Here is a 15566-nt window from a genome sequence, read left to right as displayed (position 1 = left end):
CTCTTCTTTTCTCAGGTATTTGTAAGGCCTCCTCAGACAATCATTTTGCCTTCTTGCATGTTTTTCTTGGAGATTGTCTTGATCACTGCTTCCTATACAATGTCACAAAACTCCATAGTTTTACAGGCACTCTGTCTATCAGATATAATGCCTGGAATCTCTTTGTCACTTCCACCCTAAAATCATAAGAGATTTGATTTAAGTCATACCCAAATGGTCTAGTGGTTTTCCTACTTTCTTCAATTTAAGTCTGAATTTTGCAATAAGGACTTCATGATCTGAGCCATAGTCAGCTCCTGATCTTGTTTTTGCTAACTGTATAGAGCTTCTCCGTTTTCAGCTGCAAAGAATATAATCAATCTGAAATCAGTATTGACCATGTGGTGATGTCCATGTGTATAGAATTATCTCTTGTGTTGTTGGACGAGGTGTTTACTATGACAAGTGCAGTCTCTTCACAAAGCTCTGTTAGCCTTTGACCTGCTTCTTTTTGTACTCCAAGGACTAGCTTGCTTGTTACTCCAGGTGTTTCTTGACTTCCTACCTTTGCATTCCTGTCCCCTATTATGAAAAGGACATCTTTTTTTGGTGTTTTTTCTAGAAGGTTTTTTAGGTCATGATAGTACTGTTCAACCTCAGCTTCTTCAGCAATACTGGTTGGGGCATAGACTTGGATTACCATGATATTGAATGATTGCCTTGGAAATAAACAGAGAGCATTCTGTCATTTTTGAGATGGCACCCAAGGTACTGCATTTCAGACTCTTTTGTTGACTATGAGGACCATTCCATTTCCTCTAGGGAGTCTTGCCCACAGTAGTAGATATAATGATCAGACTTTACCTACATCACCAGTCACATTTTAATAACAAGTCATGTGCATTTTTGTGCCTCTAAGTGATCTGTATTTGCTTTGAAATCTTCTGTCACTTTGGTTGAGTTAATAAGTATTCGTAGTGACCTAAGATCCTATTTGACCAAGTGCTTTGAAATTTTCTGATGTTTTTGACATACTTCTCAAATATAACATTTTAATTAAAATTCTTTTGACCTACAACTGTTACTGAAATCACAAGTTCGTGTGCCTGACACACAATGAGGCCCATCAATACTAAACATTAGAGTTTGGAAGAGAGAAAGCTTTTTTACAGATCCATGCACAGAGATGGGTGGCTCATGCCCAAAGAACCTCAAAATTACTAAAAATTTTTCAGCAAGACCCTTTCAAAGCAAAAGGAGAGGGATTGGCATGGTTAATTGTTGCAGAATGTTTGGTGTTAGATCCTTTGTTATTAAGGTCTAGTCATGGTCAGGTAATTATGTCCCTGTAAATCTCTACCAGATGAATGTTATTCTCTGTCCTGATAAGAAATGGCTAAGTCCCAAGGCACAACTTCCACCCTCCAAGTTGTCAGTCCTGGCTAAAAGGAGGCAGATCTCAGTTGACAGCTCCTTCAGGGCCAGTTTCCCATATCCTGTCCCGCTCTCATCCCTGAGAGAGCCAGGCATCCAACCCAAATGGTGTTCAGTCTCCTCAGGTCACCCAGATGGGGAAACCAAGTCTCACAGACTGTGGCCCAGAAAGACAGCCACTGCTAGGGGTCACAGAGATAGGAATGGCGGGAGGTTCACTGTTCCTCAAGGTCTGGGCCACAGCTAGTGGAGGCCTTTAGTGAGGGCTCTGCAGCCCAGCAGGACATAGTCCCCCATCTCTTCCCTGGGCCCTCCAGCTCACCTACTGGCACAAGCTTGGATAAGCTGGAGGACCTCCAGGAGGAGGCCTGAATCTGCCTCTTACTTCACTCTCCACCTGATGACTACCACACCACTGATCCTTGATTGAATCCCTGCCCCAATGGTCCCTCATTGACAGTTACCAGTGGGCAGGGTCTGCTGTGGTGCTGACCAATAGCTGAGCAGGACAATTAACTCAATGCTCATTGACAGTTGTTTGGTTGTGGGTAGGGCTGACTGAGGCACAATGGCTGAGAAAGACCTGTTGCCTAGTAACAGGGTGCAGAATAATAAGGCACAGCAATCGCTACTTGCTAAGGGCTGTACTCATCAGTGCTCATCCTGATCTGTTACACAACCAACTTTGTAATGTTTCAGAGGACCCTTAAGGGATCTCAGAGAAAAATAGTAAGCTAAGGATTGTTTAGCATGTTGAATTACACACGAAGCATTGTCAGGGCATAATAAGCTTTCTCAGTTATACTATGGATGAGTTTTGTTAGTATAGACATTGTTGAAATTATATAGTCTCTGAAATTTAGATATGTCCTAGTTTAATGTTATAAGTCATAATTCTAGTTGTTATCTTAAATGTATGTTAGAGCGACTTAGTTAAGCTTCTTTCTCAAACATCTTAATCACATCTTTAACCTTGACCTTTAAGTCTTTTGTCAATTATAGACAGTTATTGTACTCTGATACTTTGTCAAAAGTGCTTCATCCTTATGAAAATTCATACGAGAGACTTTTAAAACATTCAAGTCTATGATAAATTTCACATCACAGTGCTGAACTGGGTAAGAAATGTAAAAGTCTAATGGAAACTCTGATTTCATAAAACTGTTAGCAAAAAGGGTTCAGTTCAGTTCAGTCACTCAGTCGTGTCCAACTCTTTGTGATCCTATGAATCACACCACGCCAGGCCTCCCTGTCCATCACCAACTCCTGGAGTTCACTCAGACTCACGTCCATTGAGTCAGTGATGCCATCCAGCCATCTCATCCTCGGTCGTTCCCTTCTCCTCCTGCCCCAATCTCTCCCAGCATCAGAGTCTTTTCCAATGAGTCAACTCTTCACATGAGGTGAGCAGAGTACTGGAGTTTCAGCTTTAGCATCATTCCTTCCAAAGAACACCCAGGGCTGATCTCCATCAGAATGGATTGGTTGGATCTCCTTGCAGTCCAAGGAACTCGCAAGAGTCTTCTCCGACACCACAGTTCAAAAGCATCAATTCTTTGGCACTCAGCCTTCTTCACAGTCCAACTCTCACATCCATACCTGACCACAGAGAAAACCATAGCCTTGACTAGATGGACATTAGTCGACAAAGTAATGTCTCTGCTTTTGAATATGCTATCTAGGTTGGTCATAACTTTTCTTCCAAAGAGTAAGCGTCTTTTAATTTCATGGCTGCAATCACCATCTGCAGTGATTTTGGAGCCCCAAAAAATAAAGTCTGACACTGTTTCCACTGTTCCCCCATCTATTTCCCATGAAGTGATGGGACCAGATGCCATGATCTTTGTTTTCTGAATGTTGAGCTTTAAGCCAACTTTTTCACTCTCCTCTTTCACTTTCATCAAGAGGCTTTTTAGTTCCTCTTCACTTTCTGCCATAAGGGTGGTGCCATCTGCATATCTGAGGATACTGATATTTCTCCTGGCAATCTTGATTCCAGCTTGTGCTTCTTCCAGCCCAGCATTTCTCATGATGTACTCTGCATAGAAGTTAAATAAGCAGGGTTACAGTATACAGCCTTGATGTACTTCTTTTCCTATTTGAAACCAGTCTGTTGTTTCATGTCTAGTTCTAACTATTGCTTCCTGACCTGCATACAGATTTCTCAAGAGGCAGGTCATGTGGTCTGGTATTCCCATCTCTTTCAGAAATTCCAGTTTATTGTGACCCACACAGTCAAAGGCTTTGGCATAGTCAATAAAGCAGAAATAGATGTTTTTCTGGAACTCTCTTGTTTTTTCCATGATCCAGCGGATGTTGGCAATTTGATCTCTGGTTCCTCTGCCTTTTCTAAAACCAGCTTGAACATCAGGAAGTTCACAGTTCATGTATTGCTGAAGCCTGGTAAGAAATGTAAAAGTCTAATGAAAACTCTGATTTCATAAAACTGTTAGCAAAAAGGGTTAGTTACACGAAACTGTGTACACTGATGAATGTGATTTTAATTTTTTGGTTTTGTCTTAAGTATTACTGGTTTTTAATCTATGTTTTCCAGATATATGGTGACTTTTCCCCTTAAGCTAATTATGATGTGATAATACTTTTGTAAGTAAAATTGAAACATTTATCTTCTTGCTGTATCTGATCTCTCCAGAAGTTGAAAACTCATAGGTTCCCAACAGTCTTATCAAATAAATAAAGAAGGTCACTACCAGACTGGTGATATTTTGGAGACTTCAAAAGGAGAAATTTATCTAAATCTGTAAGGCAAAATCTGTGACAAGCCCTTGGTTTCTATTTCTTGGCCCTGAGAGGCCTTTTAAAAGTTCAATCTGAGGTTCTTTATGAAAAATTCTAACACAGCCAATTTAAAAGAACCTATATGATCAATATAAGTAACCAGGCCAACCTTATTGAAATCAGACTTAATTTTCAAACAAATTAACCTTAATTTGGCTATATTTGGTAAAAATGAGGATGATTTTAGACAGAAAAGATGATATTTCAATTTATATATAATTCTGATTCTGTTAATGAAAGTGTGTATTAACTAAAGTCCCAGACAGCCCCTTGTTTTCATGCTACATAATTGCAAAGTTTAATTGAATTGTTAAAAGGATATTCTAAAGTTGTTTCTGAAGAATATAGTATCCTATGTGAGCATGAAACAGTTACAAACCCAGACCTTTGCTCCTAACTCCATAGAAATGGAATAATATCTGACAGTCTACCCCAACACAAAAATAGTCAAATTTCTGAAAACTAAAGCTAAGGGGGAGGGGGGACTCAAAACCACTGAGAAAAAGAAATGACAACCTACTTAGAGAGAAATATAATTTGAAGAACAAAGACTTTTCATTGGAAACAGAAGAAGGAATGTTGCAGAGAAATGAGCATCTTTGCTAGCTAATGGGTAGCATGCATTTTTAAAATTCCATAAAGTTCTTAATGGAAAAAACAAAATAAAACAAATTTCCCAGAATAATCATCTTCAGCTTAATATTACATAACCAGCCAAAAAGCAGCTGCAAATGATCTAACACTAATTATTTCATTTCAAGCTTTTACTTTTTAAGTTTTTAATTTACCTTTTATTGAAATAATGAGGAAACATTGATTTATAACATGTAAATTTCATGTGCACAGCATTATATGCTCACTTCAATATACACTATAGCATGGTAGCCATTAAAATTTTAGTTCCTGTCTATTATTACATAACTGGACCGTTTACCCATTTCTCCCTCCTCCCAGTTGCTTCCCTTCTAATAACCACTGCCCTGTTCTGCATATCTATGTGTTTATTTTTGTTTGAGTTGGTTTTGTTCAAAGATTTGTTTGCTTGTTTGCTTTATATTCCACATTGCAAACTTATAAAATGTGAAAGAATACCAACTCACAATTAAGACACAACTGAGGATATAATATAATGGGAAATATCAAGCCACCTATGCGAACAGCTAACTCATTTGAAAAGACCCTGATTCTGGGAAAGATTGAGGGCAGGAGGAGAAGTGAACGATAGAGAATGAGATGGTTGGATGGCATCACTGACTCAGTGGACATGGGTTTTGGTGAACTCCAGCAGCTGGTGATGGACAGGGAAGCCTGGCGTGCTGCGGTTCATGGGGTCGCAAAGAGTCAGACATGACTGAGTGACTGAACTGAACGGAACTGAACTGACAGATATGCAAATGATACCACTGTACTGGCAGAAAGTGAAGAGGAACTAAAGAGTCTCTTCATGAGGGTGAAAGAGGAGAGTGAAAAAGCTGGCTTAAACTCAGCATTCAAAAAACTAAAATCGTGAAATCTGGTACCATCACTTCATGGCAAATAGACAGGGAAAAGTAGAAATAGGGATGGATTTATTTTCTTGGGCTCCGAAATCACTGCAGACAGTGACTATAGCCACAAGATTAAAAGACACTTGTTCCTAGGAAGAAAAGTTATGACAAACCTAGACAATGTATTAAAAAGTAGAGACATCATTTTGCTAACAGAGATCTATATAGCCAAAATTATGTTTTTTTCAGTAGTCATATACATATGTAAGAGTTGAATAATGAAGAGGGCTGAGCGCTGAAGAACTGATATTTTCAAATTGTGGTGCTGGAGAAGACTCTTGAGAGTCCCTTGGACTATAAAGAGATCAAACCAATCAATCCTAAAGGAAATCAACCCTTAATATTCATTAGTAGGATGGATGCTGACCAAGAACTTCAGATATTCAAGTTGGATTTAGAAAAGGATTGAATTTTTTAGAAAAGGTTGGATTTAGGAAACAAGAAATCAAATTGCCAACATCCATTGGATCATAGAAAAAGCAAGAGAATTCCAGAAAAAAACCCATCTACTCCTAGTTTACTGACTAAGAGAAAGCCTTTGACTGTGTGCTTCACAACAAACTGTGGAAGATTCTTGAAGAGATGGGGCTACCAGACCACCCCACTTGCCTCCTGAGAAATCTGTATGCAGATCAAGAAGCAACAGTTAGGACCGGGCATGGAACAACAGACTGGTTCAAAATGATAAAGGAGTATGTCAAGGCTGTATATTGTCACCTTGCATATGTAACTTATATGCAGAGTATACAGTGTGAAATGCCAGACTGGATGAAGCTCAAGCTGAATAAGAGTGCAGGGAGAAATATCAGTAACCTCAGGTATGCAGATGGCACCACCCTTATGGCAGAAAGTGAAGAGAAACTAAAGAGCCTCTTGAAAAAAGTGAAAGAGGAGAGTGAAAAAGCTGACTTACAACTCAACATTCAAAAAACCATGATCATGGCATCTGGTCCTGTCGCTTCATGACTGATCAATGGAGAAACAATGGAAACAGTAACAGACTTTATTTTCTTGGGCTTCCAAATCACTACAGATGGTGACTGCAGCCATGAAATTCAAAGAATGTCTGGATGTTGTAAAGACCTCACCAGACCTACTCCCATAATTTACATTTTAAGATAACAGAATTAGCCAGAAAATTTAATCCAGAGACTGTCCTCAGACATAATACATTGTTGTTATATAATCTTTGTAAAGAGCAGGTCTACTCCCATAATTTACAGAATTAGCCAGAAGGTTTAATCCAGAGACTGACCTCAGGCAGAATACATTGTTGTTATATAATCCTAAGGAATGTAGAGAAGGAAAAAGTTTGTCCTTTCTTCCTGCTTGAGAATTCCAGACCCCTCTCTCCTTGGGGACTCCTAGACTTCTTATCAACCTGCCTAGGAAATGACTCTCTCAAGATGTACAACTTGATGATTTGCTGTATGTACATATTGTGAAATAATCATTAAAATCAAACTTATTAACATATCCATCATTTCATGAAATTACAATTTTTTGATGCATGTGGTGAGAAAACTTATGATATACCCTGCTAACAAATTTCATACATACAGTTCTGTATTTTCACCTATGGTCACCATTCTATATATTAGATCTCCAGAAGTGATTCATCTTGTATAATTGAAACACCTTTGACCAAACATCTCCCCATTTCTCCCTCCCCACAGTGCCTGGTAACCACCATGCTATTCTGCTTCTATGAATTTGATTATTTTTGATTCCACATATAAATGACATCATATTTTTTTCTGTGACTTAAAAGTCATAATAGCTACAATGAAAAAAATCATGAAATAGGCTCCAAGAGCATTGATGAAGAATGCTCTTGGAATTGATGAAGAAAAGATAAGTTAATTGGAAGGTAAATCAACAGAAGTAACTCAATCTGAAGAGGAAAATAATAGAGATGAACAATTTCTTTGAAATTTTTGACACACTATCAATTGACCCAACATATGTGTAATTGGAATAATAGAAATAAAAAGATAAAAAGAAAGAATGTATTTAAATAAATGATAGCTAGAAACTTCTCAAATTTGGTAGAAGACAATGACTTACAATCTCCAAATGTTCAACAAACCATAAGTAAGAAAAGCACAAAAAGCACACAGAAGCATATTGCAATTGTTGATAGCTGAAGGTAAAGAGAAAATATTGAAACAAGAGAAATTTGACATATTACATAGAGCAAAATATGCATTATTTGCAGCATTTTCATCAGAAACTAGGGAAGACAGATACACTAAATGCCATGGGAAATGAAAAAAAAACTATTGATCAAGAATTATTTATCCAGTAAAGCAATTTTTGACAAATAAAGACAAAAAAAAAAAAAAAAGACGTAAAGACCTGCTTTTTCAGGGAAAAGCAGAGACAATTTGTTGCTGGCAAAGATGCAGTATAAGAGTCCTTCAGGCTGAAGAAAACTGAAACTCATCATAACTTGGATATACAGAAAAGAATGGAGTAATGAAAATGGTAAGTGTATGGTTAAATATAAAGGATTATATACATTAATATAATTTTCCTTTTAATTTCCTTAACAAGGCATATGCATGTTTGAAAATTATAGCAATGGATTAATGGAATTAAGTAAATGGAACTCTGTGTGTGTGGGTGTGTGTGTATGTTAGTAATTCAGTCATGTCCAACTCTTACGACCCCATAGACAATATCCTGTCTATCTCCTCTCTCCATGGAATTCTTCAGGAAAGAACACTGGAGTGGATGGACATTCCTTTCTCCAGAGGATCTTCCTGACTGAAGGATTGAACCCAGGCCTCCCGAATTACAGGCAAATTCTTTAACTTCTGAGCCACCAGGGAAGCCCAAATGGAATTGTGCCATTGCAAATTTACTATATTTTTTCTTGAAGTAATTTGTTATTAAGCTTAAACAGATTAAGTTATAAATGCAAGCTATAATCTCTAGACTAACAAATAAAAATAGTAAGAAAAACTGCTATAAAGTCAATAGTTATACTAATGCCATCCTAGTTTTCACATTTCATCTTTTAGATCCTCCTCCAAGGAGTGGTGGCTGTGTGGGTGCAGGGGGGCCTAGAGGAGCTATTCCAGGTTCAAGGTTAAGGAGGGGTGTCAGTGAGGAGATACCCGTCATCGAATGTAAGGAGCAGTGGCTGCACTTTGCTGGAGCAGCCGTGAAGAGAATACCCCACGTCCAAGGTAAGAGAAACCCAAGTAAGACGGTAGGTGTTGCAAGAGAGCATCAGAGGGCAGACAAACTGAAACCATAATCACAGAAAGCTAGTCAATCTAATCACACTAGGACCACAGCCGTGTCTAACTCAATGAAACTAAGCCATGCCCATGGGGCCACCCAAAATGGGCGGGTCATGGTGGAGAGATCTGACAGAATGTGGTCCACTGGAGAAGGGAATGGCAAACCACTTCAGTATTCTTGCCTTGAGAACGCCATGAACAGTATGAAAAGGAAAAATGATAGGGTCCTGAAAGAGGAACTCCCCAGGTCAGTAGGTGCCCAATATGCTACTGGCGATCAGTGGAGAAATAACTCTAGAAAGAATGAAGGGATGGAGCCAAAGCAAAAACAATACCCAGTTGTGGATGAGACTGGTGATAGAAGTGAGGTCTGATGCTGTAAAGAGCAATATTGCATAGAAATCTGGAATGTCAGGACCATGAATCAAGGCAAATTGGAAGTGGTCAAACAGGAGATGGCAAGAGTGAATGTTGACATTCTAGGAATCAGCAAACTAAAATGGACTGGAATGGGTGAATTTAACTCAGATGACCATTATACCTATTACTGCAGGCAGGAATCCCTCAGAAGAAATGGAGTAGCCATCATGGGCAACAAAAGAGTCTGAAATGCAGTACTTGGATGCAATCTCAAAAACGACAGAATGATCTCTATTCGTCTCCAAGGCAAACCATTTAATATCACAGGAATCCAAGCCTATGCCCCAACCAGTAATGCTGAAGAAGTTGAACTTGAATGGTTCTATGAAGACCTACAAGACCTTCTAGAACTAACACTCCAAAAAGATATCCTTTTCATTATACGGGACTGGAATGCAAAAGTAGGAAGTCAAGAAACACCTGGAGTAACAGGCAAATTTGGCCTTGGAATGCAGAATGAAGCAGGGTAAAGACTAATAGAGTTTTGCCAAGAAAATGCACTGGTCACAGCAAACACCCTCTTCCAACAACACAAGAGAAGACTCTACACATGGACATCACCAGATAGTCAACACCAAAATCAGATTGATTATATTTTTGTAGCCAAAGATGGAAAAGCTCTATACAGTTAACAAAAACAAGACCAGGAGCTGACTGTGGCTCAAATCACGAAATCCTTATTACCAAATTCAGACTCAAATTGAAGAAAACAGGGAAAACCACTAGACCATTCATGTATGACCTAAATCAAATCCCTTATGATTATACAGTGGAAGTGAGAAATAGATTTAAGGGCCTAGATCTGATAGATAGAGCGCCTGAGGAACTATGGAATGAAGTTCGTGACATTGTACAGGAGACAGGGATCAAGTCCATCCCCATGGAAAAGAAATGCGAAAAAGCAAATGGCTGTCTGGGGAGGCCTTACAAATAGCTGTGAAAGGAAGAAAAGCAAAAAGCAAAGGAAAAAAGGAAAGATATAAGCATCTGAATGCAGAGTTCCAAAGAATAGCAAGGAGAGATTAGAAAGCCTTCTTTAGTGATCAATGCAAAGAAATAGAGGCAAACAACAGAATGGGAAAGACTAGAGATCTCTTCAAGAAAATTAGAGATACCAAGGGAACATTTCATGCAAAGATGGGCTTGATAAAGGACAGAAATGGTCTGGACCTAACAGAAGCAGAAGATATTAAGAAGAGGTGGCAAGAATACACAGAAGAACTCTACAAAAAAGATCTTCATGACCCGGATAATCACAATGGTGTGATCACTCACCTAGAGCCAGACATCCTGGAATGTGAAGTCAAGTGGGCGTTAGAAAGCATCACTATGAACAAAGCTAGTGGAGGTGATGGAATTCCAGTTGAGCTAATTCAAATCCTGGAAGATGACGCTGTGAAAGTGCTGCACTCAATATACCAGCAAATTTGGAAAACTCCACAGTGGCCACAGGACTGGAAAAGGTCAGTTTTCGTTCCAATCCCAAAGAAAGGCAATGCCAAAGAATCCTCAAACTACCACACAATTGCACTCATCTCACATGCTAATAAAGTAATGCTCAGAATTCTCCAAGCCAGGCTTGAGCAATAGGTGAACCATGAAATTCCAGTTGTTCAAGCTGGCTTTCGAAAAGGCAGAGAAACCAGAGATCAAATTGCCTACATCTGCTGAATCATGGAAAAGGCAAGAAAGTTCCAGAAAAACATCTATTTCTGCTTTATTGACTATGCCAAAGCCTTTGACTGTGTGGATCACAATAAACTATGGAAAATTCTGCGAGACATGGGAATACCATACCACCTGACCTGCCTCTTGAGAAATCTGTATGCAGGTCAGGAAGCAAAGGTTAGAACAGGACATGGAACAACAGGCTGGTTCCAAATAGGAAAAGGAGTACGTCAAGGCTGTATACTGTCACCCTGCTTATTTAACTTCTATGCAGAGTACCTCATGAGAAATGCTGGGCTGGAAGAAGCACAAGCTGGAATCAAGATTGCCAGGAGAAATCTCAATAACCTCAGATATGCTGATGACACCACCCTTATGGCAGAAAGTGAAGAGGAACTAAAAAGCCTCTTGATGAAAGTGAAAGTGGAGAGTGAAAAAGTTGGCTTAAAGCTCAACATTCAGAAAACGAAGATCATGGCATCTGGTCCCATCACTTCATGGGAAATAGATGGGGAAACAGTGGAAACAGTGTCAGACTTTATTTTTTGGGGGGCTCCAAAATCACTGCAGATGGTGATTGCAGCCATGAAATTAAAAGATACTTTCTTCTTTGGAGGAAATTTATGACCCAGCTACATAGCATATTGAAAAGCAGAGACATTACTTTGCCAACAAAGTCCATCTAGTTAAGGCTATGGTTTTTCGAGTGGTCATATATGGATGTGAGATTTGGACTGTGAAGAAAGCTGAGTGCCGAAGAATTGATGCTTGTGAACTGTGATGTTGGAGAAGACTCTTGATAGTCCCTTGGACTGCAAGGAGATCCAACCAGTCCATTCTGATGGAGATCAGCCCTGGGTGTTCTTTAGAAGGAATAATGTGAAAGCTTAAACTCCAATACTTTGGTCACCTCTTGCAAAGAGTTGATTCATTGGAAAAGACTGTGATGCTGGGAGGGATTGGGAACAGGAGGAGGAGGGGATGATAGAGGATGAGATGGCTGGATGGCATTACTGACTCAATGGACGTGAGTTTGAGTGAACTCCGAGGTTGGTGATGGACAGGGAGGCCTTATGTGCTGCGATTCATGGATCGCAGAGTTGGACACGACTGAGCGAGTGAATTGAACTGTTTTTTCATGTCCAGTCCTTACTGTTGCTTCCTGACCTGTATACAGGTTTCTGAAGTAGCAGGTCAGGTGGTCTGGTATTCTCATCTCTTTCAGAATTTTTATGTGACCTCAAAATTTAAAGAACATCAGAAATGGTCGTCTAAAACTTTTAAGACAACAGTAATGTAAGGTGAATACCTGTTTTCTTTCTATACTCCTTATAGTGTGAATTTAATAGCATATTAAGTTCTGTAATTTTGGGCTGGTCACTTAAACCCTTATCAGGCTCACTTTCTTCTTCAATTAAATGCAACTGTCGCCATTTCTTTCTAAGTCCTTCTAAGTTTTAAAATAGATTTAACCTATATCATGTTTAACATGTTATATCATTTTTAGCACAAAATAGATGTACAAATTATTGTTTGAATCACAATCCTAGTATCCCTTTGTTCACATTTCCTTTTTCTGCTTTTCCCAGAAGAATATTTCTAGTTAATGACAAGCACAAATTGCTTGCTAAAACAGCACCCACTGGTACTGTGGAATCTTCAGAGAGAGAAGCTGTTTTCATGGAAACAGATTCACTCCTGGGAACAGGGGTTTGGAAGCTTCCCTGATATCACTTGGGAACATCACTCTGGCTCAGAATAGGAGTTTCTAAGCTGGATCTCAGGTCCTTTCTCCTACAGACAGGTCTACTGGGGGTCAGATTAGTGCATGGCTGCTTAAAGGCAGGAGTTGCCCTCACTGTCAGCTGCTTCAGGTGAGTAGGGATTTCTCCCTTGTCTAATCTCTTCGAGACAGTGGAGCCTGACAGCTGATCACTGGGCTGAAAGATGTGCAACTTCCCCTGATTTATCGTTCAATGCTTTGCATAGACTCACATGAACAAGGGCTTGCAGGAGGGGTGTTATGGATATAAGATTATTGTTGAGCAAACTGTTTCTTATTTTGAATCATATGACTGGGTGTCCCACAGTGACTGAGAAGAGTCATCATTGTTTGGGGGAAATAATATTTGATTAGAACACAAGGCACTTTTTCTCTAGTCTTGGCTTATTATAACTTCAAGGAAGTCACTCCACCCTTTTGGCTCTGTCACAGTCTCTAAAATAATGTCCATCAAGCTACCAAACTTCAAGTTCTAACAGGCAACATGATGTGTCCACATGTGTATTATGCGGTATTGTGTGTATAATGTTTGTATCAATATATGTGTGGTGTGCATATCTACATATATATGTGCTTCCTGAATATATGTTAATTTACAATGTGTGTTCATTTCCAATGTGTGTGCATGTTTGATATTAATGGTAAATGTGCAGTGTATAGTTTTGAACATGTAAAATGTGCACAATTATGTGTGAGTGTTTTGCATGTGATATGCATGTATATAAATGCATGCACATATGTAGTCACATATGTGTGTGTATATTGTGTATCTTTGTATTCACATATGCACATCTATGTATGTGAGAATGGATTCACAAAGTATCTTTCTGAAATTTATTACTGTCTAAATCTTTTTAGTTACAACAGGTACAAAAAAAAAATCAGAATCCACCTCCTCTTGGCTTTAGAAGAAACTAGACATCTAGTGGCAAAGTGGAAGGAATCAAGTCTATCAGGATGTCACTCAGAATGGAGCAGACCAATACAACATTCCAGAGGGGCTTTGTCCTCTTAGCCTTCTCCAGCTTTGGGGAGTTGCAACTCTTGCTCTTTGTATTGTTTCTCTCCTTGTATCTTGTCACCTTGACCAGCAATGTCTTCATTATTGTAGTCATCAGGCTGGACAGCCATCTGCACACCCCCATGTACCTCTTCCTTTCCTTCTTAGCTTTCTCTGAGACCTGCTATACTTTGGGCATCATCCCTAGAATGCTTTCTGGCCTTGTCAGGGGAGGACAGGGCATCTCCTTTGTGGGCTGTGCTGTCCAAATGTTCTTCTCTGCTTCATGGGCCTGTAGCAACTGCTTTCTTCTGGCTGCCATGGGCTTTGACAGATATGTGGCCATCTGTGCCCCACTACACTATGCCAACCGCATGAATCTTACTCTCTGTGCCCAGCTTGTTGGCACCTCATTTCTGAGTGGATACCTCTTTGGTCTGGGAATGACACTAGTCATTTTCCACCTCCCATTCTGCAGCTCCCATGAGATCCAGCACTTTTTTTGTGACACCCCGCCAGTGCTAAGCCTGGCCTGTGGAGATACAGGCCTGAGTGAGCTGGGAATCCTGATCCTCAGCCTGCTGGTTCTCCTGCTCTCCTTCTGCCTCATCTCTACCTCTTACACCTACATCCTGGCAGCGATCCTGAGGATCTCCTCCACTGAGGGGCAGAAGAAGGCCTTCTCCACCTGTGCCTCGCACCTCACAGTGGTCATTGTTCACTATGGCTGTGCCTCCTTCATGTACTTGAGACCCAAAGCCAGTTACTCTCTTGAGCGGGATCAGCTTATTGCTGTCACCTATACTGTGGTGACTCCTCTCCTCAATCCCATCATTTATAGCCTAAGAAATAGGGCTGTGCAGACAGCCCTGAGAAATGCTTTCCAAGGGGGATTACTGGGTAAAGGATAAAGGCTACCCGATGGGACAGTCTCCTTTGTGTAGGCTGGACAAACACTAGAAACCGAGGCCAGTGAGCCAGATGTTAGTCTTAAGCCAAACCTACCTATCCCAATTCCCTGAGAGAGCCCCATCCTGTCTCTTATAGGTTCCCCAGGGCTGCTGGGGAAATGCCTAGGCAGGTCTTCCTGCTCTGGTTAATGTACTTAATCCACAATGAGCTGAGAGTCTGAATTTTCATTTCCAGCCTCCCATATGTCAGCAGTAGTTTCTGAAACTCAGTTCATTAAGAATTTTCTAACTGAGCTAAACAAGATGAAGGGAGTTTCAAGCATCCAAGTTCAAAGCAACTGGGGTCCTTCCAGGGATACTATAGAGATTTCTAAAATCATTATATAATTAGACTACCCCACCAATAATGTTCTTCCAAGAGCTGAAACTCAGTGACTATCAGGTTAGCAAATCAGTTTGAATGCTTTGCTAAATGAAAAGGTCAGTTTTTTTTGTGTGTCTCCCAGTAGATGTCTTTAATCTTTTTATGTAGTTGCTGTTGTTGTTGTTTTTAATCTCTGGCTCATTATTTCTTTGCCCTCCTCTATTTAACTAGCTCTCCTAGTTGGTTGGATTCTATCTACTTCCTATTTTCCTTGATAATTGCTATTCTTCTCTAAATGACCTCCTAATCTTGGGTATATGGACCTCTTCATTTGGGTCACTACTTAGCATGGATACTATCCTTTAAAATCTGTTCTGGAGCTCTCTATCCTGTTTGTTTTACTTTCCACC

At 39.8% G+C, this 15566-nt stretch overlaps 1 protein-coding gene across 1 annotated transcript; it reads left to right on the top strand.

Annotated features, from left to right (window-relative positions):
* Nucleotides 1-13838: 13838 nt before the first annotated feature.
* LOC128045727 (olfactory receptor 10Z1) lies at nucleotides 13839-14792 on the top strand. The gene has a single exon (XM_052638181.1). The coding sequence runs from the start codon at nucleotides 13839-13841 to the stop codon at nucleotides 14790-14792; it is 954 nt and encodes a 317-aa protein (XP_052494141.1).
* Nucleotides 14793-15566: the final 774 nt, after the last annotated feature.

This window comes from Budorcas taxicolor, chromosome 3 (assembly GCF_023091745.1).
Source record: "Budorcas taxicolor isolate Tak-1 chromosome 3, Takin1.1, whole genome shotgun sequence".
NCBI lineage: Eukaryota > Metazoa > Chordata > Mammalia > Artiodactyla > Bovidae > Budorcas > Budorcas taxicolor.
This window is presented reverse-complemented; position numbering and strand designations above follow the sequence as displayed.

Excerpts from the sequence above, each read along its gene's own strand:
- LOC128045727 (XM_052638181.1), top strand. The coding sequence starts at position 13,839 with ATGTCACTCAGAATGGAGCAGACCAATACAACATTCCAGAGGGGCTTT.